The sequence below is a fragment of the Chionomys nivalis genome, chromosome 22, assembly GCF_950005125.1.
Source record: "Chionomys nivalis chromosome 22, mChiNiv1.1, whole genome shotgun sequence".
Lineage (NCBI taxonomy): Eukaryota > Metazoa > Chordata > Mammalia > Rodentia > Cricetidae > Chionomys > Chionomys nivalis.
Genome location: NC_080107.1, coordinates 39,352,269 through 39,377,896, shown reverse-complemented (window position 1 = coordinate 39,377,896; position 25,628 = coordinate 39,352,269). Strand labels below are relative to the sequence as shown.

General features: G+C 44.2%; 1 protein-coding gene across 4 annotated transcripts in view; it reads left to right on the top strand.

The window, feature by feature from the left end:
- Positions 1-24,935, top strand: part of Ehmt1 (euchromatic histone lysine methyltransferase 1) — a 141,039-nt gene extending 116,104 nt beyond the window's left edge. For all 4 annotated transcript variants that reach the window (XM_057754931.1, XM_057754934.1, XM_057754933.1 and 1 more), the window contains exons 19-27: positions 6,943-7,097; positions 7,927-8,094; positions 8,281-8,425; positions 9,152-9,229; positions 10,346-10,461; positions 11,355-11,441; positions 11,900-11,978; positions 23,291-23,466; positions 23,638-24,935. In XM_057754931.1, the coding sequence (XP_057610914.1) occupies positions 6,943-7,097; positions 7,927-8,094; positions 8,281-8,425; positions 9,152-9,229; positions 10,346-10,461; positions 11,355-11,441; positions 11,900-11,978; positions 23,291-23,466; positions 23,638-23,818 (1,185 nt within the window). In that variant the 3' untranslated portion in view covers positions 23,819-24,935. The remainder of the gene's footprint in view (positions 1-6,942; positions 7,098-7,926; positions 8,095-8,280; positions 8,426-9,151; positions 9,230-10,345; positions 10,462-11,354; positions 11,442-11,899; positions 11,979-23,290; positions 23,467-23,637) is intronic.
- The last annotated feature ends 693 nt before the right edge of the window (positions 24,936-25,628 follow it).

Below are 25,628 nucleotides of genomic sequence, written 5' to 3'. Positions count from 1 at the left end.
ATCTGGCCATTCCTTAGCTGAGATTCCCTCTTCCTAGGTGACTCTAGGCTGTGTCGAGTTGACAGTAAGAACTCCCCAGCACAGATGTATTGCTGGCTAGTGTGTGCAGCTTGTGGGACCTCAGGGGCCTACCCTCCTCAGCCAGGAACTCCTAGGAATGCAGTCTACTCCTGTCCATGAGATTCTCATTTAACAACCTTATTGCTTCCAAGAATGCCTTTTTCCACCCATGCACTGTGCCCTCATTCAAACTCTTTTAACTGCTATTTTTATGGTTCTTCCAGATGCTTTTCCAAATCTGCAAGTTACTCAAGAGTTATATAATGAAGCCTTGTTACAGAGAGGGGACAAAAATCTCTTAAGGGCTATCCCAGTCCATTCTAAGCAAATTGAAGTTGGGTAAAAACTGAAAACTAAAAAAGAAATGTTAGCAAGGTCCAGTACAGCATGTAAAGATCCTATCACTTACATGAGTTGTGTTTAAAAGTAGTGTTTGGTACAGTTACATGAGCGGGAGACATTAGTCCTTCTGCCCTTCCATAATGCAGCCATTTTTCATGGGCCATCTGGCTTTATTTTAGGGTACTGCTGAAATTCCTGAGTTTTAGCATTTTCTTTTTTTAAAAAGTTATGTATTATATTTAGGGATGAGGTACACATATAACAGGGCTATAATGGAGGCCTGAGGACAATTTTTAGGAGTCACTCTGGGTTTTTTTTTTTTGTTGTTGTTGTTGTTTGTTTGTTTGTTTTTCCTTCTTCACCTTTATGTGAGTTCTGGGGACCAAACTTAGGCCATCACACTTCTTTTACAAGTGCCTTTACTTGTTCAGCCATCTTGCATCTTAAAGGTCCCCAAAATTTATATAAGTGTTGCCCAGTCCTTTGACTTGCATAGCTTTGTTGAGAAATGGGTGCCACTTAGTTCTTAAGTGTTGGTGGCTATTCCTGCAATATGGAAGGATTAGGTAACTGTCAAGCTTGACTTTTTGGTTGTTTTGTTAGTTAATTAGTTTATTATTTAGCTCTGACTGACCTGGACCTTACTATAATTGACCAGGCTGTCTTAATCTCACTGAGATCTGTCTGCCTCTGTCTTCTTCAGTTTGGGGTTAAATGCATGTGTCTCCACACTTAGCCCTTAACTTTGTTGTTTATATAGTATAACACTTTTTTATTTTAGCCCCTCTGTTGACATGTGGTTGCAGACTACATGAATTTAAAGTACACAGTGAGGATGGTGAACACAGACATTCCCACACTGAGCTCTCCACGTCTGGCCTTCTTCCTGGATCTTACCATTGGAGACTAAGCCTCCTTCATGAGAGTGACTGTCCTGGGTTCATTGCATACTCTGTTGGTGCCTCTTTCTTGTTCCCTGTAGTGTCTATTTTTTTTTTTTAAGATTTATTTATTTATTATGTATACAACATTCCTTCCATGTATGCCTGCAGGCCAGAAGAGGGCGCCAGATCTCATTATAGATGGCTGTGAGCCACCATGTGGTTACTGGGAATTGAACTCAGGACCTCTGGAAGAGCAGTCAGTGCTCTTAACCTCTAAGCCATCTCTCCAGCTCCCTGAGGTGTCTATTTATGTGGCCATCACTGATCCTCTCTTGGTAGATACATGGCTGTTACAGAGTTGATGAAAATATTTGTGCCCTGACTTTCTCTCCAGATGAGTCCTGGAAATGGGAAGTGTCTAGAGGAGCCACCATGTTGTCTCCAGAGTTTTGGGCTGTTTGTGGCTTCTGAGAGTTTAGATACTTCCATACCCTCTCCAGTGATTAGTATGTCAGTTCTTTATAGTTTAGACACTAACATAGGTAGAGGTCATCTGGTGGTTTTAATCTTCATTTAATTTTTACTGTTGATATTATCATCTTCTTGTGGGCTTTTTTGCCGTTTCATACAGTTTTTAGTCAAGGATGTATTCAGATCTTTTGCTCCTGATTTATTGAGTGGCAGTTATGTGTTGCACGAGTTCTAATTGGTCTTAATAATAAAAACCTGGAGCCAGCTATTGGGGTAAATACTGAAAGATCAGAGAGATAAAGGAGCAAGCCACAGCCAACTCTTACCTTGCTAACTCCTCAGCCTAAAAGGGCTGAACCCTGTCTCCTCCCGCCTTATGTTCCTCTTGTTGCTCATACATGCCCCTCTGTCTGTCGGTACAGACACCCAGACTTCTATTGTTAATCAGTGGCTTGCTCTGCCCTCTGATCTTCAGGCAAGCTTTATTTTTTAGAGTACAAACCACATTTGTCGTTTTTTTGTTTTGTTTTATTTTGTTTTTGTTGTTGTCCCTCCCTTCTCAAGATAGGCTCTCACTGAGTAGTTTTGACTGGTCGGAAACTTGCTGTGTAGACTACACTGGTCTGCAAAAATGCCAACATTACTGTAGCTGTGGATCCTGCTCCCTGTATTCTATTTAAGACACTGTTGCTTGGCTGGACATGATGGTTTATGCCTCTCACTTTCAGCACTTGAGATACTGAAGCAGATGAGTTGTTATGAGTTTAACCAGGCTGTTCTGTGCTAAAGTAAAACCCTATCTCAAAACAAACAAAAACAGCAACAGCTAAAACCACAGCTTAACTGAAGATGATTTTCTCCTGTGTTTTTACAGTAACATATAGTTTTTACCTTTGCATTTAAGACTGTGGTATATTTTGAATCAGTTTTTATATATGATGTGAGATGTGGACGAATTTTTTAGTTTTTTGAGACAGGGTTTCTCTGTATAACAGAACCTACTGGTTACAGCACAACACTTTTTAAAATTGTAACAGTACTGTCAAATATCCCTGGGTTTCTGAAAAACATACATACCCCTGAAGAGTATGACTACAAAAGTAAATACTTCATTTGTTTCTGTACTAATTGAAAAATTTAAAAATTAAATGTATTTAAGTCATAACTCACTTGAGATATTTTATTGGTATTTACACTTAGCAAGTACATGCTACCAACTATCAGTAAAATATTCCCACTTCTAAAAACATCAAACATTTGCCTGTATTTCTAACATGGTTTTCAGACATGGAATTGATTTGGAACTGTGATGCAGTGTATGTACTTGGTATGAGTTTACGGGTTCAGGAGTTCACACTGATACCAGCTCTTTCCAAATAATCATACGTTTGATACTTTGTGAATGTCCAAGGATTATATATGAGAGATCTTGATTCTGAGGTAGAGAGCCATCAATCTGAAACAAAAAAATTAATATCATCAACAAGTGACAATTTGCACTTCATTTACTTTTCTCTGCATTATCTGTGACTATATCATGAGTCTTGGTCACATGCTGTGATTGAACAGGGTTCACTTAGGGTAAGGCTGTACTTTGGGTGACTGCCCCTCCTTGCTGGACATCTGTTCCCTGTTGCTCCTTCCTCCTGCCACTCATGCCAAGCTCCCATTCTTCATGGCAGAATAGTCGCTATCCTGCCCCATCTTTGGAAGATGCTTTTGCTAGGTGTAGAGTTCTTTCTGGTCAGTGGATTTGATGTTGCGCATGTCGCTTGGTAGAGCCCTTATTAAGATGTTTTGGAAGTTGTTGTACTTTTTCCTTGTTTCTTTGTATATTGCTTTGCTTCAAGCTATTCTAAAGACTTCTTGATGTGCCTTGGTGTTATTTATTTCTGTATATGTATAGATTGATTGGATTTCTTAGATCTGTCATTTAGGGTTTTGGTCAATTTTTGAAACTTGTAGTTAGTTGTCCTTTCTTCATATGAGCCTTTTGCTTGTGTTTCAGGAACTCTGGTTGCATATGAATTAGACTGTAGGAACTTGTCCTGTGATGGCCTTGAATGGTCTTATCAGCTTCTAGAAACTGTTTTTCCACAAACCTAATATTTGGTTCAACTGATTTTATTATGTTCTCTAATTTACTGTTCTTCTTCATTATTAGACTTAGCTTAATCACCTTATTAGACTTGGTATTGAGCTCTGAAAGTTCTGTGTGTTCTTTATTGTGTGTTGGTGGGAAGAGAGTGGGAGAGAGGGGTTGTTTTTAATTTCTGCCACATCTCTACTTAGTTTCTGAGTGTGGGACCCAATTATACCAGGTACTTAATGGCAAGATTTGCAATTTCAGTATCCATACCAGTTCTGATTTGTCAGTGGTCATTTTTACTGCCTGTTTATGTGTCGGGAGCTTGAAGCCAGATGTCAGTTGGCTGTTAACGGGCACTTTCCTGTCAGTGATTTTCAGTTCTTTTTTTGTGACAGTCACTGATTGATGTGAAGTCTGTCTGATTCTATTGAACTATTGAATTATGTTCTCTGGTCTGGTCTGGTGAGTCTACAGCAGTTCTTACTGCTACAGTGGGTTCTACCTGGGTCTTGGCTTATGGTCTGTAAGTGGATGGTGCTTCCCGCCTGGCTGAAATACTGAGGGTCTTTGGGTGTTTTGTCCCAGGTCTGCTGGTGTCCCTTATGGGGAAGCCCAGTCTCCACAGACTCTTGTAGCAATGTCTTCTGTTCTGGTTTCTTTGGTGTTTGACTGAGTAGGCAACTCCAGCTCCCTTATGTGTCTCTTCTTTGCCCGTGTAGAATTGATGACCATTCTGGTTTCTCGCTGATGGGAGAGTATGATCAGTCATAAGTGCAAGTCTTCTGTGGAAGTGAAGCTGCTCAGAAGTTCAGGCCAGCATTGTGGCTCTATAGAGTAAGAATTCACCTAAGAGTAGAATCTTAGAATTTAAAAACAGTGCAGTTCGTGCTAAAAAGGCACAGGTCCTTCTGATAAGGCAAAACAGCCCTGAGGAGGAAGGCCTTTGCCTTTGTTTGAGCTCTCAGATGTGTATGGGATGTGAGCAAATACAGTCAGAGAGCTGAGAACCACTGAGAATGGCAACCACAAAAGAACTCAACATAGCTAAGGTTTTTTTTTTTTTTTTTTTTTTTTTTTTTTTTTTTTTTTTGATAGAATACTAATGTTTACTAAAAGGAGTTTGCTTTTAGTGTTTCCTTTAGAAATAGATGGAACAATACCACCTGTGCTTGGGGCAGTTTGTGGGTGAGGATGGTAGATAATACACTCTGTTTCTGTTGTGCTTTTGTTTCAAGTGTTCAGTGAACTGAAAATCTCTCACTGCACATTTTCATGTGGACATTGGAAGGAGATAGTCCAATTGTTGGAGTGCACCAGAGTGTTACCAATGGGTGTGACCCCTGAGGGCCTGCAGAATGGGTCCCTGGGATGTGGCTTGGCATTCCCCTTGCCAGAGAAGTCAGATCTGATACGGCGGGGACTGGAATGGCTTTCCCTGCAAGGGTTCTCCAGCAACTAAGGGGTGGTTAAGCTAGACTTTTGTTTATGACTGTTGTGAAAATTACCGAGAATTCCTGAGGGGGAAGGAAGCCACAGTGAACTGCTCATAGAAGGGAAGCCACTTTAAGCCAATGTTTTTATATCTGTAGCCAACAGTTTTACCTCTGAGGGATTACCCTTGAGAAATAGTGCAGAAGACAGAGAAAAAGAGGGAGAGGGGAAGGAAAGGATAAGATACTCATTAGTATTGCATTCTAGAGGAGAAGCCAGGAACATCTAATAAATTAAAGAGTTAGTAAATTATGAAGTGGGCTGTTCATTCACTGGAAGCTCTAAAGGCTCTATCACATGTAGGTTATAGCTGCAGGCCCAGCTGAGGTGAGCCTCAGAGGGATGGTGAGCATATGGGGTGGGCAGAGATCAACAGGGCTTGTTGCTATTGTGTCCTGTTGAGAATATAGTAAGTATTGCTTTGTGAGTTTTAAAAGTGTGTGTGTGTGTGTGTCTGTCTGTCTGTCTGTGCACATGTGTGTATACTCAGAATCCAGAAGATGTTAGAGCCCTCAGAGTTGGGATTACAATCATTTGCAGATACCTTGCTTGTTATGCGTGTGCTAGGAATCAAACTCCAGTCCTCATGATAAAGCAACAGCTGTTCTTTGCTACAGAGTCATCTCTTCAGCTCCCACCTTTTAAAAAATATTTAGTATTTTGTTAATTGAGAATTTCATAAACGATATCTGACTATATTGACCACCTACTCTTTTCCCCAACTTCCCCAGCTACTTCTTACCTCTTCACCCTTCCCAACTTAATGTCCTCTATTATTTTATTTTAAATAACCCACCAAATCCAGCTGTGCTACCATATTGGCTTATGATGTGTGGTTGATCTACCAGGGGCCATCAAGGAAAGGGACTCCTCCCACAAGTCATCAACTGTCAATATTGTCTTAGTTTTCTTCTTCACCTTTATGTGAGTTCTGGGAATCAAGCTTAGGTCATTAAGTGCTTTCACTTGCTCAATGATCTCACATCTTGCTGGCCCCAGGTTTTGTAATTTTCAAATCTTACATAGGTGTTGTTCAGTGTTATAGTTTACATAGGTCTTTTGAGAATTGAATACCACTTTTTAAAATAAGTAGAGGAAAAGTATACTACTTTTTATGTCAATAACCATCCTATTTAAGGTCATATAATTCTGTATTTTTATTCTATTTTCAGAATAGTCTATATGTGATTATTTGCTTTTCTTCCCCTCCCCCCAAAAAATTGGTATTTGTGTGTGTTTGTACGTGTGTGTGTGTGGTTGTTGAATCATCTGGAGCTGGAGTTATACATGGTTGTGAACTACCCAATATAGGTACTTGGAATCAGACTCAGGCCTCTACCTCTGTAAAAGAAGCAAGTGATCTTGACTGTTGCACCATCTTTCCAATCCTGTATTATTTTAAAAATTCAAAAGTTTTTTTTTAAAAAAATGTTGCAGTTTGGATAGGAATTTTGCTGTTTGGTGAACTACAGATCCTTTCTCCAGTGTAGACTGTGCCAGGAATAACCAGCTGTATTCAAGTACAAAAGCTGTCTTTGCCTAGCCCCGGCATTATGTTCTGAGCCAGAAACCATCTTCACTGTGCTCTCAATTTTGTCTCTGAAGGAAGAGAACATTTGTCTGCACTGGGCAGCATTCTCAGGCTGTGTGGACATAGCTGAACTACTTCTAGCTGCCAAGTGTGACCTACATGCTGTGAATATCCATGGAGACTCACCCCTGCACATCGCAGCCAGGGAGAATCGCTACGACTGTGTTGTGTGAGTATGGCCCTGTACCACCAATATAGCTCTTGCTTTCTGGCTATCTAAAGTGGCTGCTAAATGACTGTTATCCACACTGTACCTAGAGCTAATGCAGTGTAGGCGGAGAAGTATCTTTTCCATTTGACATCTCAGACCATCTATGGTTCACTTTGGGCTCATAATTGTCATAGAAAATAGAAACAGGCTAAAAAACCCCATCTAAATTCTTAGTTGAATTTTGACCAAGTCTCAGACCTAACAGTGTGTGACAGTTTGACTTCCAGGTTCCAGCAGGGACTGGATGCTATTGGTACTCTCTCTCAGGCTGTTTAGGGCCATTTTAAGCAAGCTCCTCATAATTCTTTCACATCCAGCAGTGGTCTGCATGGTGTAGCATCTCTACTATGTATCTTTAGGAGGAAAAGGAGGGCAGTGACTGCTCTGATGAACAGGCAGCTCCTATATTCACCTGGAAACGAGAGATGACATGGCCTTGTAGCACTTGCAAGTCTCTGGCCTGGATATGGCAACCCATGCACCCCAACACCTTTTCTCCATTATCATTTCCATTCATTCTTAAGAGCACATTTGAAAGCAAAGTCTAAGAAAAATAAACATTCTTAGCTTCTACATATATGTTCAGAGGAGCAAACTGATGTCTCATTGTAAGTATGGGGGACTGGGAACAGATGTGCTTCTAGGGAAGCATGGCTTTGTTCCAGAGTCACTGAACTCGTAAGTTGAGTGCTACATAGTGGAAATCTAGTCATTTAATATGTAGCTGTGTTTCTTCTAAATTCAGATCTGGATGTTTTGTTGACTTCCATTTTATTTTCCCTTTTAGCCTATTTCTTTCTCGGGATTCAGATGTTACTTTGAAAAACAAGGAAGGAGAGACTCCCTTGCAGTGCGCAAGCCTCAATTCCCAGGTGTGGAGCGCACTGCAGATGAGTAAAGCACTTCGAGACTCAGCCCCTGACAAGCCTGTTGCTGTCGAGAAGACGGTGAGCAGGTGAGAAGGTTCTAAGACTGAGGTGACGCTAGCAGACCATTGACCTGTGGGCTGGAAGAGACTGGAGCAGATATGTCTGAAGCTCTTCCCTAGGATCCAGCCTAGTGTGGGCACTGGTTGGCAGCTATGTCTCCCATGAGGCAGAAGCTGAAACAGCACAAGTAACATCTCCCTTTTCCTGTGCAGAGACATTGCTCGAGGGTATGAACGCATTCCCATTCCCTGTGTCAATGCTGTGGATAGTGAGTTATGTCCCTCCAACTATAAGTACGTCTCCCAGAACTGCGTGACGTCCCCCATGAACATTGACAGGAACATCACTCACTTGCAGGTTGGTGGGAAGAAGGTCTTGCAGGTCCCTAGAACTGGGTCCTAGGACTTAGCACCATTCTGGAAGAAGGCCTGTGGAAGCTTCCCAGGAGATCCTGTTCTCTCTGCACTTGCCTCCCAGGAAAGTGGTGGAGGAACTATAAAAATCTGAAGTTCTGTGTTAGGCATGGCACTGGTTCTCTTAGCATACCTTGAAGGCCTACTGAAGGCCCTAAGTGATTCCTGATCAGAGTTGCTTGGGGCCTTGGTATTGCCGGGTCCTTGTGTCATGAATAAGAGGGGCCATGCAGGTCTAGACCACTGCATGCCCCTCAGGTCTGGCAGCTATGGCCCAGCAAACAACTTTCCCACCTCTGACTTTTTTCTTGCTTAAAATCAGACCTATTTGAAAAGGTATCCTTATGATTGTGCTTATGGGAATTCCCCTACTTCTCACAAGATGAACTGTATAAGTTTTATCTTGGTTGTGAGATTCTGTCTCATCTTCTCTATCTTTGAGGGCAACAGATTTTTTAGCCCTTCTGCAGCTGCACCTCTCTAAACTCCCACTTTCTCCCTGTCAACATGGTGCGTTTTTCTCAGTATGTCCCAAGTCTTTCTACCTTGCTCCTAAAAGAGCCTATGGCAAATGAAAGGCAATTGAGATTTTCCAGAGCATTCGGTGGAAATTGCAAGGAGTGGGGGAGTAGTGGTGCCTGTGGTGACATGCTGTGCACTCTGTTTCCAGTACTGCGTCTGCGTAGATGACTGCTCCTCTAGCACCTGCATGTGTGGCCAGCTCAGCATGCGCTGCTGGTATGATAAGGTGAGGAAGCACGTTTGCTGCAATGTGTTGATGTGAGTTCTGTGAGAGTGAGTCTGTGAACATGGTTCCCGATCCTAAGGTGTCCTAGTGACTTTGGGACAGTGGAGGTGAGCTGCTTGGGGGAAACAAGTAGGAGGAGGTAACAGGCTGAAAGTGAGGGGCTATTCCAAGCAGATGGTGGGACTAAGGTGTTGCTTCCCAAGTCCTAAGGCTGGAGTCCATGTCCTTTGCAACTATCCAGACAGTGGGTACAGTGACTGTTCTGGTATAGCTATAGGAGGAAACTGCTTTGTTGTGTTTGGTAATCGCTGCTGTGTATGCCATACACAAGGGTTCAAAGAGATGCTTGGTGGAGAGACTAGGCTAGGAGACAATAAGACAGTAGGGCTTTGAGGCCCAGGGTACAGCTCTAGGACAGAGTATGGGGGGGTGGGGGTGCATAGTCCTCAGTTCAGAGGTCATGGATGCTAGAATGTTCTGAGTGAAGAGAAAACAGGCAGCAAAGGGCAGCTGCAGCATGTTCTTGGTTTAGTAGAGGAAAGTAGATAGGTCAGGGAGATTGGAGTGCTTGTCATCTGAATGAAACATCACAAACAAGAACTGTGATCAGGGTAAGGAGTGGGGCTGGCAGGTATCAGTTATCTTTAGAGTATAGTCCATGCTGGGATTAAGCTTAGGAGCATTCTGGTCAAAGTCCTTAGTTGTGGAAAAGACTCCCTAACGTCCCAGAAAAGCACATGGTCCTGTTGTGTCACCCTGCAGGTATAATTGAGCTGAAGAAAAGGAGCGGATATGTGGGTGAGTTCTCTAGGAGCAGCCAGAAGGTGCTAACTACTTGAGAAAGGGCAGGGCAGGAAGGTTAGGTGAAGAGCATAGCCAGGCAGGGACCAAGAGTACTTCCAACCTGTGTTATACCTGGTGACATTTCTATTTAAACCACAGACGTGGAGCCTAATCCGGTTATTCCCCCAGCTGTTAAAGTCAGCCCATAAACCGTTGTGTTTGTGTATATTTAAAGCCCAGACTGGGTACTTTTATAAAAAAATACCTTATTAAAGTTCATTCTAAAAGAACGTTGCTTGACATCTGCTGGCCCTTGTGGCCATCTGTTAACAGGATGGCCGACTCCTGCCTGAGTTTAACATGGCAGAACCACCCTTGATCTTCGAGTGCAATCATGCCTGCTCATGCTGGAGGAACTGCCGCAATCGTGTGGTGCAAAATGGTCTCAGGTGAGGGGTGTAGATGCATTAGGTCCCACTAGGCCAGTAGCATGTATATTTGTGGGTGGAGACAATGTCTGGGGAAAGCATGTGCACACACACACGTGTGTGAGAACAACCAGCCAAGCTAGACTGGCTTTGATATGAATAGAGTTGTTTCGTTTGGTTTTAGTGCTTGAGCCTTTTCTGTTCAGTGTTAGAGAAAGCCAGCCAGCATTGAGACTGGTGGTGTTTAATGGTTTTTCTCAGACTGCTAGGTTCCTTCCTGATACTTGCTCCCCACTGCTTATCCTGTTCCATTACCTGTACTTCCTATGTCACATCAAGAATCAAGTTTTAAGCATTGGTAACTATGGTCTGTACATAGTTCACCAAAGTCAGAGTGCACACACTTGCCTTCCTATTCCCTGTTCACCATATTTCCAAATGGGCCAATAGGATGGGCATGATCGGAGGGTACCTTGAAGAGTGGGTAAATTCCTTAAGCATGCTCTACCTCAAGCCCTCTCAGCCTCTAGGAGCCTCCCTAACTGCTTGTTGCTGGCATATTCCCCATGTAATAGAACAGCAGCAGTCTGGGTTCTAAAGGAAGCACTTTTATGGGTGGAGTACCTTAATCTTCACTGCTACCTCATAGACAGGTACAGTTGAGGAAAGCAAGGGCTGCTATACTTTGTGTTTTGACAGTCTGAGTCCTGCGTTCTCAGCTTCCTGTGTGTGTTTGGTACTCTATCTGTCAGGTGATTGGAACTGCTTTCAGTCACCTGCAGATTTGTATTATTTCTTTATTTGGAAGCTGCATCATTTTTCTCTATTTGCTCATCTCACTCATTTCAGAATGGATACAAACTGGTTTGCTGACCATCAGGTACATGTCCACCTCCCCTCTACCTGTTTTCCAGGGCAAGACTGCAGCTTTATCGGACACAGGACATGGGCTGGGGTGTGCGGTCCCTCCAGGATATCCCGCTGGGCACCTTTGTCTGCGAGTAAGTGGGACACCAGAGTCCCACAGCTCTGTTGATAATTTTGTGGGTTTTGTCTGTTTGTTTGTTTGCTTGTTTGTTTTTCCCTTTTCTGGTATTCCTCATACGTGTTTGTGCTCTAAGAAGCCCCTGGGAACACATGGTTCACTGTCATGCAGAAGTCAGGCAGTGGAGTTATTGATTGCACCAGTCGCTCAAGCAGCCCACAGACTGTAGTCTTCTACCTCAGTTGTTTACTAAAGGTGTTAGTGTCAAGAGTCCTGCACAGGACTAGGATGTTTGCTGAACCATCCTTGGTCCTCACCTTGTACTGCAGACCATGGGGCCAGATCCAGATCCCAGCTTAGCACATAGAACGTTTTCAGAGTGTCCCATGTCTGCATCCTTGCTTTCCTTGGCACTGTTCCTTGTCTGAGGGCACAGAGGTGAGGCAGGTCTTGTCTCCCTTTTTCTCACTACAGATACGTAGGGGAGTTGATTTCGGACTCTGAAGCTGATGTTCGGGAAGAGGACTCTTATCTCTTTGATCTTGACAATAAGGTAATGTGTTGTGAACAGCCAAAACATATGAGCAAATGATTGCAAAATGTAAAACTTGGACAGTTAGTTCTGGTAGATTCTGGAAAGTGGCTGGCATAGGTAGCCAGCCCTGGAGTCACTCTGATGAGCGCCCTGCTGCTAGTGGGTGTATGCTCATTGCAGACCCATTAGATTTTATCACATAGTTCTTGGCTCATTTTGGTGTTCAAGGCATAGACATCTAACTTGGGAGATCTCTGTGCTATTGTAACAAATCACCTACCTGGAGTACCTTATTGTGCCCCTAGTTCCCAGGCTGCTCCTCTGAGACCAAACAATAGGGAGCAGCTCTTGGAGTCATATGGGAACCAGCAGGGGATCCAAAAATGCTGGTGATGGAGGTGTCCTTTGTGTTTCCATTGATCTCAGGGTGTTAGCTTCCTATATCAGCAGAGAATAGAGGGCCAAGCTTGGTCTGCTCTGGGAATAGGCTTTCCAGTGGCTTCTGGGGACAGTGGAAAGGTGGTTAAGACCACCTCAACCACCACTGTTTCTGAACTCAGGAATTGCTGTTTTAAAACTTCCTAAAGCTGGGCATGGTGGCGCACACTGTTAATTCTAGCACTTGGAGACAGAGACAGGCAGAGAGAGCTCTGTGAGTTTGAGGCCAGCTGGAGTTATGTGGTGAGACCTTGTTTAAAATAATATTTGAGCCAGGTGGTGGTGGCCCATGCCTTTAATTCCAGCACTTGGGAGGCAGAGGCAGGCAGATTTGTGAGTTCGAGGCCAGCCTGGTCTACAGAGCAAGTTCCAGGGCAGGCTCCAAAGCTACAGAGAAACCTGGTCTGAAAACCCAAAGCAAACAAACAAATTTTGAAAAATAGTAAGTAGTAAGTAAATACATCCTAAAGCTCACAGTCTGTGAATAGGTAAAGAAATAAAGGTTTTCTAATTTCTAATTTAACCAGTCAATCATGGCAGCAATATTTTTCCCAGAGACTCTGACTCTTTAAGTTACCTAAGAGGTTAGCATTTGTGAAGCCAGTTTTATGTTATGAACAACTATGGGGACTGCAAAGCTGACTGCCCAATATTCCAGAGAACTTGGTTCAATTCCCAGCACCCATATAGCAACTCAAAACTGTAAGTCTGGTTCCAGCAGGTCTGTTACCCTCTTCTGGCCTCCATGGGCTCCAGGCACTCAGATGATGCACAGAGATGCATGCAGGCAAAACACCCACACTCATTGGCGGGGTGGGGGTGGGGAAACAACCCCCCCCAACACACAAAAAACAGGTGTGATGTTACATAGAGGTAGAAGTTAGGAAACCAAAAGTTCAGTTCTTCTCCTTGACTAATTTTAGGCCAGCCTAGAATACATTTTAAAAACAAAACAAATCAAAAAATTCCACAAACAAAAAAATATATTTCTCAGGCTCAAGAATGTCAAAGCCCTTAGGTGTCTTTATATAAGCAGCACACCAGTTCCTGAATTGAGGCAGGTTGTTGTTTCCTGTGTGTGTGCTTGTGTATGCAGCCATGCTGGGCTGATTATGAGAGCTCCCTTGTTGCTGGTGTGGATGCAGGTCCTGGAGTGCATGCCATCCTTCCCTTCCTTCTTCAGTGAGAGGTGTTTGTTTGTTTGTTTTAAGTAGTATGTTTACTAGTCTTTAAGCTATATATATCTTAAAGAACCATCATGCTTGATTTATGCACTATGATCTTAATTTGCATTTTCATGATGGTTAATAATATTGAGTAACTTCTTTTGTAGCCTCTACTTATGTCTTTGTAAAACACAAATATTCCCAGAAATTGTTTTGCCTTTAGGTTTGGAGCTGCACAGACTGAGGTCAGTGTGTTGAATTGGTTCCCCATATTGACACCTGTGTTTCTTCACCACCACTCAGCAGTGTGATGCCTAAGTGTCCTCAGTGCCTGGGCTTCCTCCTGCTGAGTCTCAATTGCTGTAATTCATGCCTCTTACCTTGGGGAGAGTTTCAAAACCAGCTGGACAAATTCTGCAGACTCTTCTGCTGGGATCTGATGAATACTGCATTGATTAGACAGCCACTTGTGGCAGTTGTGATCTTTACCATACAAGATAAAACATGGTAAAGATGTATAATTTTATAAGAAATTACCAGTATTCCAAAGAGGTTTTAAAGGAACCTCTTTATAAAAAATGGATTGTGTGTGTGTGTGTGTGTGTGTGTGTGTGTGTGTACCCATATATACAGTTTGCATAACTCAGCTTTCTTCTTTTACCTGTGGGTCTGGGTCTGGGAGTTAAACTTAGGCTATCAGACTTGGCATCAAGTATCTTTACCCACTGAGTCATTTCACTGGCCCAACACTGTTTTATTTAAAAAATTTTTATATGTACACACATGTTCTAAGTATATTTATTTTATTTTTTTGGATATAGGTTTCACTATGTAGTCCTGGCTTGGAACATGTAATGTAGACAAGGCTTGCCTCAAACATGTAGTGGCTGATCCTTCTGCCTCATCCTTCCTATGCTCAGATTACAGGTAATAATAACATATTGCCTCCAGACACTATTTTAGGTGTCTTTAGATCTGTCGTTCGCTCATCCGTCCGTTCATCCATCCATCCATCCATCCATCCTGCTTCTCTCTGTGTAGGCTAGGGTGATCTTGAACTTCTTCCTGCTTCAGCCTTCCAGGGGCTGGGATATCACACATGAACCACCATGCTTGATTTATGCACTATGATCTTAATTTGCATTTTCATGATGATCGATAATATTGAGTAACTTCTTTTGTGTCTCTTAGACACCCTTATAGCTTCGTGAATTTTTTGTTGCTTCTCCTCCTCTTCTTCCCCCTCCCCCTCCCCCTCCTCCTCCTCCTCTTGTTGTTGTTGTTTTGGTTTTTTTGAGCCGAGATTTCTCTGTGGCTCATTGACTGTCCTGGAACTCATAAAGATCCACTTGCCCTTTGCCTCCTAAGTGTTGGGATTAAAGGTGTGAGCCACTAAGCCTGTCACTGTTGCTGTTTTAAATACAGTCTCAGTTTATAGCTCTGGCTAGCCTAGAGCTTGCTGTGTAGACTGTAGAGGTTAGCCTCAAACTCACAGAGATCTACTTCCCTGTGCCTCTTGAGTTTTGAAGTTAAAGGTATACAAACCATGACTGTTCTACTTTATTTGTTTAGACCCGATCTTTTACTGAATTTAACTCACTGATTGCCTAAACTAGCTGGCCAGCATACCCCTGAGATCTTTTTCCAGGATTGCAGGTGTGCGCTGCCCCACATGGTTTTTTTTTTTACCTGTGTCCTGACGTTCTGAACATAGTGCCTTGTATTTGCACAAGCTCTTTTTTTTTTTGGTTTTTCGAGACAGGGTTTCTCTGTGGCTTTGGAGCCTGTTCTGGAACTAGCTCGGTAGACCAGGCTTGTCTCGAACTCAGAGATCCTCCTACCTCTGCCTCCCGAGTGCTGGGATTAAAGGCGTGCGCCACCATCGCCCGGCTTTTTGCACAAGCTCTTTACCTTTACTCTTTACTGAGCTGTCTCCCTTATTCCTACCAGATGTATTTTTAAAACTAATTTTTGTTTTACTTTATGTTATGTGTATGATATATTTTGTCTGCATGTATGTGTGCTCACCATGTATGTGCCTGGTGCCCACAGAGGCCAGGGAAGAAATCAGATCTCCTGAAACTGGAGTTATAGATGGTAGTAACCACTATAGTTACTGGGAATCAATATTAGGTCCACTGGAAGAACAGTCAAATGTTATTTAACTGCCACGTCATCTCTCCGACCGGTGTTGCTAATGTTCAGTCCATTCTGTCCTGAGGAATCTCTGTCTCCCCTAAGATCATGAAACTTTCATGTATTTCTATAGAAATTTTATTTGGATCTGTACCTGCATTCAGTCCATGTTGGTGAGTGGTCTATGGTACGGACTGGGATTGTGTCTGTGAGGATTGTAGTCAGCCAGGCACTCTGGCCAGGACACTATTCCTCACTCATGTGCTGCTGTGTCTGGAACATGCTTTGTTCCTTATCATTTCTGACCCTTACAGCAGTGCCACCCTCTTGGTGGCAGAGTTTCACTTGTGCAAGTGGTAGCAGACTGTCCCCTCATGATTATGTTAGTTCTGAGAGCCAGTCATGGTATCTGCATGATCAGCAGCCCTGCAGTCGTGGCTGGAGTTCCATGAATCTTGTCTACTCAAGAATGTGGCACTGCAGCTCTACGTGTCCAGACCCACCAGGTCTGTAATTCCTCTCTCTGCAGAGTCTCGCTGTTTAGTAAATAAATCTTATGCATAGTTGTTAAAATGGTACTGCTTTTCATTTCTCAACTGATTATGGTCAGTACTTGGAAGTGGTTGGGGTTTTTGGTCGACCTTACTATATTCACCTTTTAATTTTGTACCTTTTATAGGTTATTGCTTAGGAGTTATTGCATACACAATTATGTGCCATATGAATAAAGATAATTTCATTCGCTCTTTCCAGGATGTGTAATTTTTGCCTCTTGTTTCTTGAGTACACTCTTAGAGGGGAAACATTTACCTTCCCCACCAAGGGGTATTAGTATAGGAGTCTTGTGAGTACTCGCATACAGGAGTTCTTAGGAGGGCCATCCCTGTCATTCCTTGGCTGTAAGTCGAGGCCAGTGTCCAGGGCTTCTTTTCACCCTGGAAACAGAGGAGGTACCAGCCTTTCCTGTTCCTTCGTCACTTCCTCTGTTGTCCCCTTACCACTACTGGTGTGTGCCTGTCCTTATCAAGTTCCGACATTCCGTATCTGTATCTTAAATAATACTATGTCAGTGCTTCTTTCTGTCCATTCAGAGGACATAAAAGCTGTTAAGTTTACTAAGACCTTCTATTTGCTGTACCTGCTCAGATCAAACCCCGCAATGTCTGAGCACCATATTGGTGACCACATTTACTGTCCCCAGACCAGAACCTGTCCACATGTATCTTCTTGCTTCATTCAGACCCCAGGGCACACGATTCCTGATAACCCTTCAAGTGCACTGTGTTCTGTGATCATGCTGAGGTCTGTGTGTCTGAACAGGTGAAATGGTCTTGATGAGGCCCATTCAAAGGAGGTATGGTGGTCCCACACTATCCTTGTTCTGGAAAAGACAGGCATTAATAGCACTGGCGTGAAGTTGGTACGCTGGAGCCAAAGTTAGGTATAGACAATTGCTTGCTGCAAGGGCAGAGTTGAAAGCCTAAGAGCAGCCCTTCATCTCTGGGTCCTATAGCCTGAGCTGGTGACCTCGGTGAGTTTCTGACCAAACATGCTCTAGTGTCCTCATCCTTCAGTATGGGTAGTGCAGGACAACTCCTCTGAGAAACCTATCAGTGGCACATTCAAGGCTCTCCAACTTGAGGACAGCTTCTGGGGTTCTGGGCTGTTAAGTGTACCCTTGTTTGAGCAACAACAATGAGGGGTGACCACAACTTCCCTAGGAGTGTTTGGTACAAAGTTAGAAGCTTTCCCAGATGGAAGTCATATCTAGGCTTTTAATTCTGGACAAAAATATCTTTAGATAAGAATAGTAGCTTCTGGAGTCCTGCCTACGGCCACAGGCTCACAGCCAGCCTTTCTGGCTCCTTGAGACACTGACCAGGCCTCTGTGGGAAATACCCTCCCTTCTTGGCTTCTGTGGATGGTTTGTGCTCTTCAAGGTGTTTCAAAACCATAATGGGGGAAAAATGATTCCTTGGAGCAGGTAATGGGATACTACTGAAGCCCCTGGTGGGCCTCTGATGTGGGATGTCCTTCTGTATATTTCTGCCATAGGCCAAAGCAGCTTTATTCATTAACCAATAAAAGCAATACATATATAGGACATCCCACATCAGGCCTGTTACAGCATGGCTCCAACGAAATACCCAGGCTCCTCTTGCTACTGAGCATGCAGATCCTCCCGCCCCCACCCAGGCCCACTCTATTATTCATTCTCTCCTTGTTTGTGTTGGAATTCTGCACACCTGTCTCACCTGCCTGCCACCTACATCTTCTCACCTGTGGTATTGCCTTTTCTCACATAGGTATTCCTAGATTTAATTTTCTCTGCTGCCCTTTTCCTAATTTTAAAGAAGTCTTTCATCTAGATGATAAAAGGGCAGACAAGGAAAAAGAGCGTTTGTTTGGCTGCCATTTCCTGGGATATTTTGTCTCAAGGCAGCCTCATTTTTGATGTGTGCTGTGGGAATGTTCTGACCTGCAGAAGAGTGAAGATGACCAGAAGAAGGAGCCCATGCTGCCACCAGAGCCAGTATTTCCTTGCTTGATTTATTTTGTCTCCCCCCCCCCACAATGTTAAATATAAAAAAAAGAATCTTACTCCATTCCACCAGTGTGTGTCTTTGTGCGGGGCCTCATGAACAACCTAGGCATTATCATTACACCTGTCTACATAGAAGATGGCTGTTAGTTGGTGCCAGCTTTCTCCCACATTTCCCCGGCTCGCCTGAGTACTTTGCCCTGAGTAGCTTCCTGGAGCTAGTCAGGACTGTGCTCACACCTGCTGCATCCAAGGAGAGCAGCATTCCCAGGGCCTCCGCCTCCCACTGAAAACACCAGTTATTGCTCTGCAGCGGTCCTGCCAATCTGGACATGTCTGTCCCCAGATGTTCCTACACTTGTCTAATGAGGCCCCAGTAACACTCACGCTGCTGGCCTGGTATTCCTTCTAGCTGTGTTCTTTTTTTGTTTGTTTGTTTGTTTTGTTTTGTTTTTGTTTTTCGAGACAGGGTTTCTCTGTATCTTTGGTGCCTGTCCTAGAACTAGCTCTTGTAGACCAGGCTGGCCTCGAACTCACAGAGATCCGCCTGCCTCTGCCTCCCGAGTATCTAGCTGTGTTCTTAATGAAAATTGTGGTATCTCCCAATCTTGGCTATTCCCCTTTCACCTGACATCTCTGCACCACTGGCAACTTCTGACATGCTGTTCACATTCATTCAAGGGATTTGTTTGGTATTTAGTGTTCTGTCATGTATGCCTGCAGCCCAAAAGAGGGTGCCAGAGCTTATTACAGATAGTTGTGAACCACAAGGTGGTTGCTGGAAATTGAACTCAGGACCTCTGGAAGAGCAGGCAGTGCTTTTAACTGCTGAGCCATCTCTCCAGGCTGTTTAAGGAAATTTTTATTTTGGGTGTTTGAGTGTGTGTGCATGCTCACGTGCATACATGGGGAAACCAAATGTTGGCATCAGGTGTCATGTTGCTTTCTACCGTATTTCTGGATATGGCTAGACTAGGGTTATTGGCACAGTGGCGCATCTAAACTCAGATTCTTGTGTGGCTGACACTACTGACAGCCATCTCTACAACCAAGATTTATTTTTTTTTTTAAGGGAAAATAGATATTTCCCCATTCATATCTAGCCATCTGCTCTTCCTTGAGAGAAGGCAGAGACTCTGTCTTGACCATGTGCCTGTCTATTTTTAGAATGAGGCAGAGGTGAAAACTTGCCAGGTGTAAAGGAAATTTGTTGTTTCTTTCCTTCCCTCTTTGTGTGTTTTGAGATACAGTGTACTATCTAGGTTAGGTTGGTCTTGAATTTGTTGCCATCTTCCTGCCTCTACCTTCCAAGTGCTGGGATTACTGGTGTGTATCATCACCCTTTTGTTTTGAATATTGATATAAATCATGGCCTCTCTCTCTCTCTCTCTCTCTCTCTCTCTCTCTCTCTCTCTCTCTCTCCTCATACACACACACGCGGAATGTTTTGATCAGTTACAGCTTCTTTTTAATGTGCATACTGCTCTTATTTTGGGTCCTACAGACTTCTTACCTGTATTGATGTTTTCTGGCCCTATTAGCCTTCCTATGTCTAACGTAGCCTCACACTTACAATCTCATTTTTCTAAGAGACTCCTGTTTATTTATGAGAATAGAGTTTAGAGAAGAAAATCTGCTAAGGTGTTCATTTTTTTTCTTTTTTTCTAAAAATTATGTGGGTGTTTTGCCTGCATGTATTGTATTTCTGTGCACCGTGTATGTGTGCCTGGTGCCTTCAGAGATCAGAAGAGAGTACCAGACCCCTAGGGAGTGGAGTTGCTATCAGTTGTGAACTGCTACATGGGTACTGGGAATTAACCCAGATCCCGTAGAAGAGCATCTAGTGCTCATAACCACTGGGCAAATACCTCCAGTCTCTTTTGTGTCCCCCAACTTTTGAAACAAGTGCTCGCTCTGTAATCTTGTCTGACCTAGAACTCATAGATCCTTCTCTGCCTTTAAAGGGCTAGGATTAAAAGTACCTCCACACTTAGCAAAGATGCTGAAACTTGTGTTCAACAGTGGAGTCATAGCAGGAGTCACCAGTGTGTTACATGGCCATTAGGTGGTTTGCTTCTCTGCTCAGGTTGAGAGCTGTCCTGTCCTTATCTATAGATAGAATCATGGTTCTTGAAAGTTTGTATCAGAATAGCCCTGCCAATGATAGGGCCCATACATGCTGGGAGTATGTCCTGCCCTCTGCAGTTGTTTGGTTCTTAGGATATATTTTACTGAAGACTTGAAGTATTGTAATTGTCTTTCTCTTCATTGTATTACCAGTTTGATATGCAGTTGTGTTCATGTTTTAGTTAGTTCAGATTTGGAAATTTAAGAATATGTGTTTTTATCGGGCATGGCAACACGTTTCTGTACCATCTCAGCACCTGTGCTGAAGGCAGTCTGGGCTCACATAGTAAAATCAAAACCTGTGGTGTTCATGAAGCATGTTGCCGTCAGAGGGCAACTGCAAGGTTTGGTGACAGTGCCTTTTACCTTAAGCATCATAACTCCCAAAAATAAAATGACTGGTTTTTGTCTGTTTGTACTGGGGAGCGGAAAGATTGGACTCAGGATTTCATACATGCTATCCAAGCATTTTATCAGACTTTTCATTATGCAAGAGACTTGTGTGTTCTAAAAGTAGAAACTATATTAAAATCTTGCTCAGAAAAACTGTGCTTCTTTGCATGTTCCTTGTTCTGTCACCGGATATTGGATTTTCCTCTGGCTGCTGTCACAACACTGACACCCACTTACCTGTCCTCACAGCTCTGATGCTGCTGAAGGCCATCTCTTGGTTCCTAGCCAGCGCCTTCACACTGCGTCCTGTGAGGCAGGAGCTCTTGGGAGTCTCTCCTGTGAGTGCACTCATTGCACCCAGGCTTTGCCCGCAGTCGGGGTCACTTTCCTAGAACTCTTGGCCCTCCCAATTTTATCATTGTGGGCTGAGGATTTCAGATAAGGACTTTTAAAGGGGAATGGACTCTTGAGTCATGGTACTGTTCCTGACAGGAGACTGTTGTTTGTAAAAATGAAGGTACTTATTTCTTTTGTGATTATGCAGAAAGTGGCATAGTTTCTCTACCCTGCCTTCCTCACTTGCCAGGATAGTACAGAATTCATCAGCACATAGAGTCTCTCTTAGTTTTTTGAGGCTGATTTCATCTTTGCTACTTTTGCTGTTGCTCTCCTGTTGAGTGGTTTACTGCCTGGGGTCTTGTTCCTTTCTGTAGAGGAGGGTTAAAGAGCCAGTAGATCCTCATTAGAATCCCACTTGATTCTTCCATTATTTCCTTTTCTTTGCCCAGACTTTGCCCTTCTCTGTAGTGATTGCAGTCTGACATTCTGCTGTTTTGTGCTGTATAGTACACGAACAGTTACTGTTTCTGTGTAGCGTTGCATACATCCCTGGTTTGTCTTAGGTTAGACTTAGCTGACTTTTCAATCTTGTTTGTTTTTTTGTTTAGAGACAGGATCTTACTATGTAGCTCTGGTTGTCCTGGAACTCACTATTAGACCAGGCTGGCCTCAAATTCAGCAGTCCCCCTCTACTTCCTGGGATTAGAGATATGCCACCATGTCTGGTTTATTTGTATTATTTTGGGGGGAGGGGCAGGTTTTTCTGTGTATCCCTGGCTGAGCTGGAACTCTGTAGGCTGGGCTTGAACTCAGATCTGCCTGCCTCTGCCTCCCGAGTGCTGGGATTAAAGGCGTGTGCTACCACCTCCTGGCTCATTTGTATTCTTTTTTATCCCTCCTCACCCCCCGCCACAAAAACACACAGGACTTGTTGTTTTCTGCCTTTTTTTAAGCCCAGCTTCAGATTCGAGTTCTGCTATTCATGTGCAGTTCTGGTCATTGTCCAGCTGTCTGTTGCTTTCAGTCAGCTTAATGTCTTCTTTCAGTATGGGCCAGGTCAGGCAGAGGTTTTAGTGTGTAGGTTGGACCCACTCCAGAAGCCCAAGGAAAAACCCTTAGCCTGTGTGATGCCTGCTCTCAGAGCTGTTTCCTTCAGGGGCTAGGCTTAACTGTAGCTTCCTCAGCTGTCAGCACAGAAGCAGGCACACGAATCTGTTAGATTAGTGTCTTTATGGCAGATGCAGGGTATGGGTCGCGCTGTCTTTGATTTGGGTCGCCGTTGCCGAATTCCCTCACAGTGTCTGTTCTTCAGGGACATTAATGGAGTACATTCATCCATATCCATATCCACCATTCTGTCTTCTGCAGGTCTTGAAGTTAACAAAATGAAGGTTTTCAGATACCCATCTCAGATCTAGACTTTCCCATTATTGGTTTGTGTTTGACCTTTGCCTGAACTCTGAGTGTGTTTACAGGGTGTGCCCAGATGTCTGTAGCAGGCTCTTGTTTGGGCCTTATACTTGACAGAGTTATTCCAGCATATCTGGCTTTCCTCTCTAACTCTCCTTCTTACATACTGTGGCTGTGAAACTGTCATACCCAAGCAACAACCTCTGGATGTGCAGTGTGGCCAGCCCCAGACATGTCTGAAGGCCTCAGAGTGCTCGTTTCATCCCGGGCAGCTCCTTGGAGTCATGGAGTACAGTTTTCAGGTCTTTTCTGCATGTTAGGCCTGCCCTCTGTAGCAAAGGTCTCCTTTGCCATGAAGTAGTCACCTCACCACAGCAGTGTCTCGCACATAGAACTCTGAGACAACTGTTTAAATGGCTCAAGAGTTAGCATGGCCTCTCAGCTAATCCTGATCCTGCAGTCCCTGTCTGCTGGGAAGCAGCCTCAGAATCTGGGCAGAGTCATAGGACAGGGACATGTAGAACCTGTGCTCGTCTGAGCCCTAGGTTAGCATGGTGCAGTGTAGCATGGCCTGTGGCTACCTGCGGGCTGTGACAGAGTCTGCTCTGCTGAGCTGAGTTGTCACTGAGCCAAAGAAAGAAGTTCTTCAATCCTGGCAGAGCCACTGTTCAGGTCCAGGTTTTCAAGCCTACAGTGCTGGTTTCTAGGGTAAGGACATGTTCTTGATTGATTACTGGCTGAAGCCTATCATGGACCCTTTCACTTTTTTTACCCTAAAGGATGGAGAGGTATATTGCATTGATGCTCGGTTTTATGGGAATGTCAGCCGGTTCATAAACCACCACTGCGAGCCCAACCTTGTGCCTGTGCGCGTGTTCATGTCACACCAGGACCTGCGCTTTCCCAGGATCGCTTTCTTCAGTACCCGCCTGATCCAGGCTGGGGAGCAGCTCGGGTACGTACAGCATGACCCTGACTGGGCGGGTATGGTTGCTGCCTTCCTAGCCATGCATGGACTTTCAACATGTAGGGTTCTGGGCCTAGATGGGATGGCTCAGGGGCACTTGGGATATTCCACCTGCCACTTGTGTCCAATACACAGAAATGCTGAGTTCTACTTCCCTAGGTTCGACTATGGGGAACGCTTTTGGGATGTCAAGGGCAAGCTTTTCAGTTGCCGGTGTGGTTCTCCCAAGTGTCGGCACTCCAGCGCAGCCCTGGCCCAGCGGCAAGCCAATGCAGCCCAGGAGGCTCAGGAGAATGGCCTTCCAGATACCAGCTCTGCAGCTGCTGCTGACCCCCTATGAATTGCCAGTTGGGCCTGTGGGACCTTCAGAATCATATTTTGGTGACTGCAATGTAGAGAGGAAAATCTGCACAAGATTTCCAAGAGGAGCTGGAGGTGTGGACACCTACCAGGAATGTTCTGGGCTTGAAGCGTTTCAGCTAGCCCAGTGCTCAGACCAGAGCACTCCTCTGGTCCTTCACCTCAGAGACCTGACTCCATGTTGCATAACTTGTGAGTTACTGGTGGTGGCTCTGTCGCTGCAGTGCTTCCCATTTGTTTCTCCTTCCGGTCTCTGAGGTCCTTGCTCCACTGCCAGGTTTGTTTGTATACTGTCTGGTCAGGCTCCTATAAGGCACTCACCAAGGCCACCGTCACCTACAAGCTGCTCCGTTAGACCTGCTGCCCACAGCCTGTGTTGCTGGCACCAGCTCCCAGGTGCCACCAGAGGACACTAGCTCCCTTACAGCCTTGGAGAGGTTGGCTGACCCACCACTCACTTTGATGAAATGTGGGTTTGCTTTTTAAAGAAATCCTATATCTAGCCCTATATATCAAGCCTCTTAATGGTGTTTCTTTGCGAGGAAGCAGGTTGGTGGTTGCAGGCAGACCCTGCACTGGCCCCAGCCAGTTCCGTTGACGCAGGCACCTTTTGTTGATTTCTAAGCCACATGCTATGATGATGGATAAACTCGTTTGTTTTTTACCATTACCGAATATTAGGACAAACAAAGAATAAAAACACAAAACACAGACAACGGTGCTGAATCTGGTGTGGTTTCTACTCACCATGGGAAAATAAACTATCAACTGTAAAAAGAGAACAAAATGATTTTAGAATAAAGTGCAGGAAAAACTTTTTTAAAATGTTAGTCTTGTAGTTGAATAAATTTGCCGTCACCTTTTGTGTGATGGCCTGGCAGGTCATGTACTTTTTTTTGGCATATACCTTTCTAAATACTGTAATTAGTGCAGCGACAGTGGGTTTTTTTTGTGTGACTCTTCTAAAACATTCATAATGCAGTCATGTTTATTTTTTTCTGTTAAAATGTTTTTGACAGTTTTAAGAGCAGTCTTTTGGCTCAGACCATTTCTTGTTCTGTTTTCAATGAAATCAATAAAAAAGTACTTTAAATGGAGTTTTCCTTATGACACATTCTTTCTCCTGGTCTCTGCAAATCCCTAGCCTTTCCGCTTTGGGTGCTACACTCAGGAGTTATGGGTTCTGGAAGCCTGCCAGCCCCACTGCCAGCCCAAGGCTGTGGAGCCGTATTTGTCCATGTTTGTCAGTGTGTTTGATGTTCAGTGTTCCAGGTTTGAAAGCCATTCTGAAGGCCGTTGGAGCAGGTGAGTCCTCATATGTGACAGTCTTCATTGGGACACAGCAAGGGTAGAGGAGGCAAAGCTGGAGCTCTTTCCTCCCTGCTGACAAGTGATGCCTATATCCTTCCCTAGGGACCCGAGACTCACCAGTGCCTCTCTCTCCTCCATGGAAGTCTGGTATTGCTCACCACAGGAGAGCTTGTAAACTCAATGAAAAATTGATCAAAGGCTCTGCCTTTCAGTGCTTGGAGTTTGTTCAGTCATGCCTTTTTTAAAAGGAAGATAACTGTCTCACTTTATAAATGATAAAATAGGGTACCTGGACCCACATGCGGTTCAGCCTGTGGCCCTTGCATCGTTACCGGCAACAGCTGTGGGATGGCTGTGGGCAGATGGGATACTGGCAGACCCGAGGAAAGACTAGCTTTACTACTCCCAGAGGAGCTTGGCTCTCGTAACTGCCCTCAGGAGGAGTTGGGCCGTGCAGAAGTCCCCAGCAGCTCCCCTCC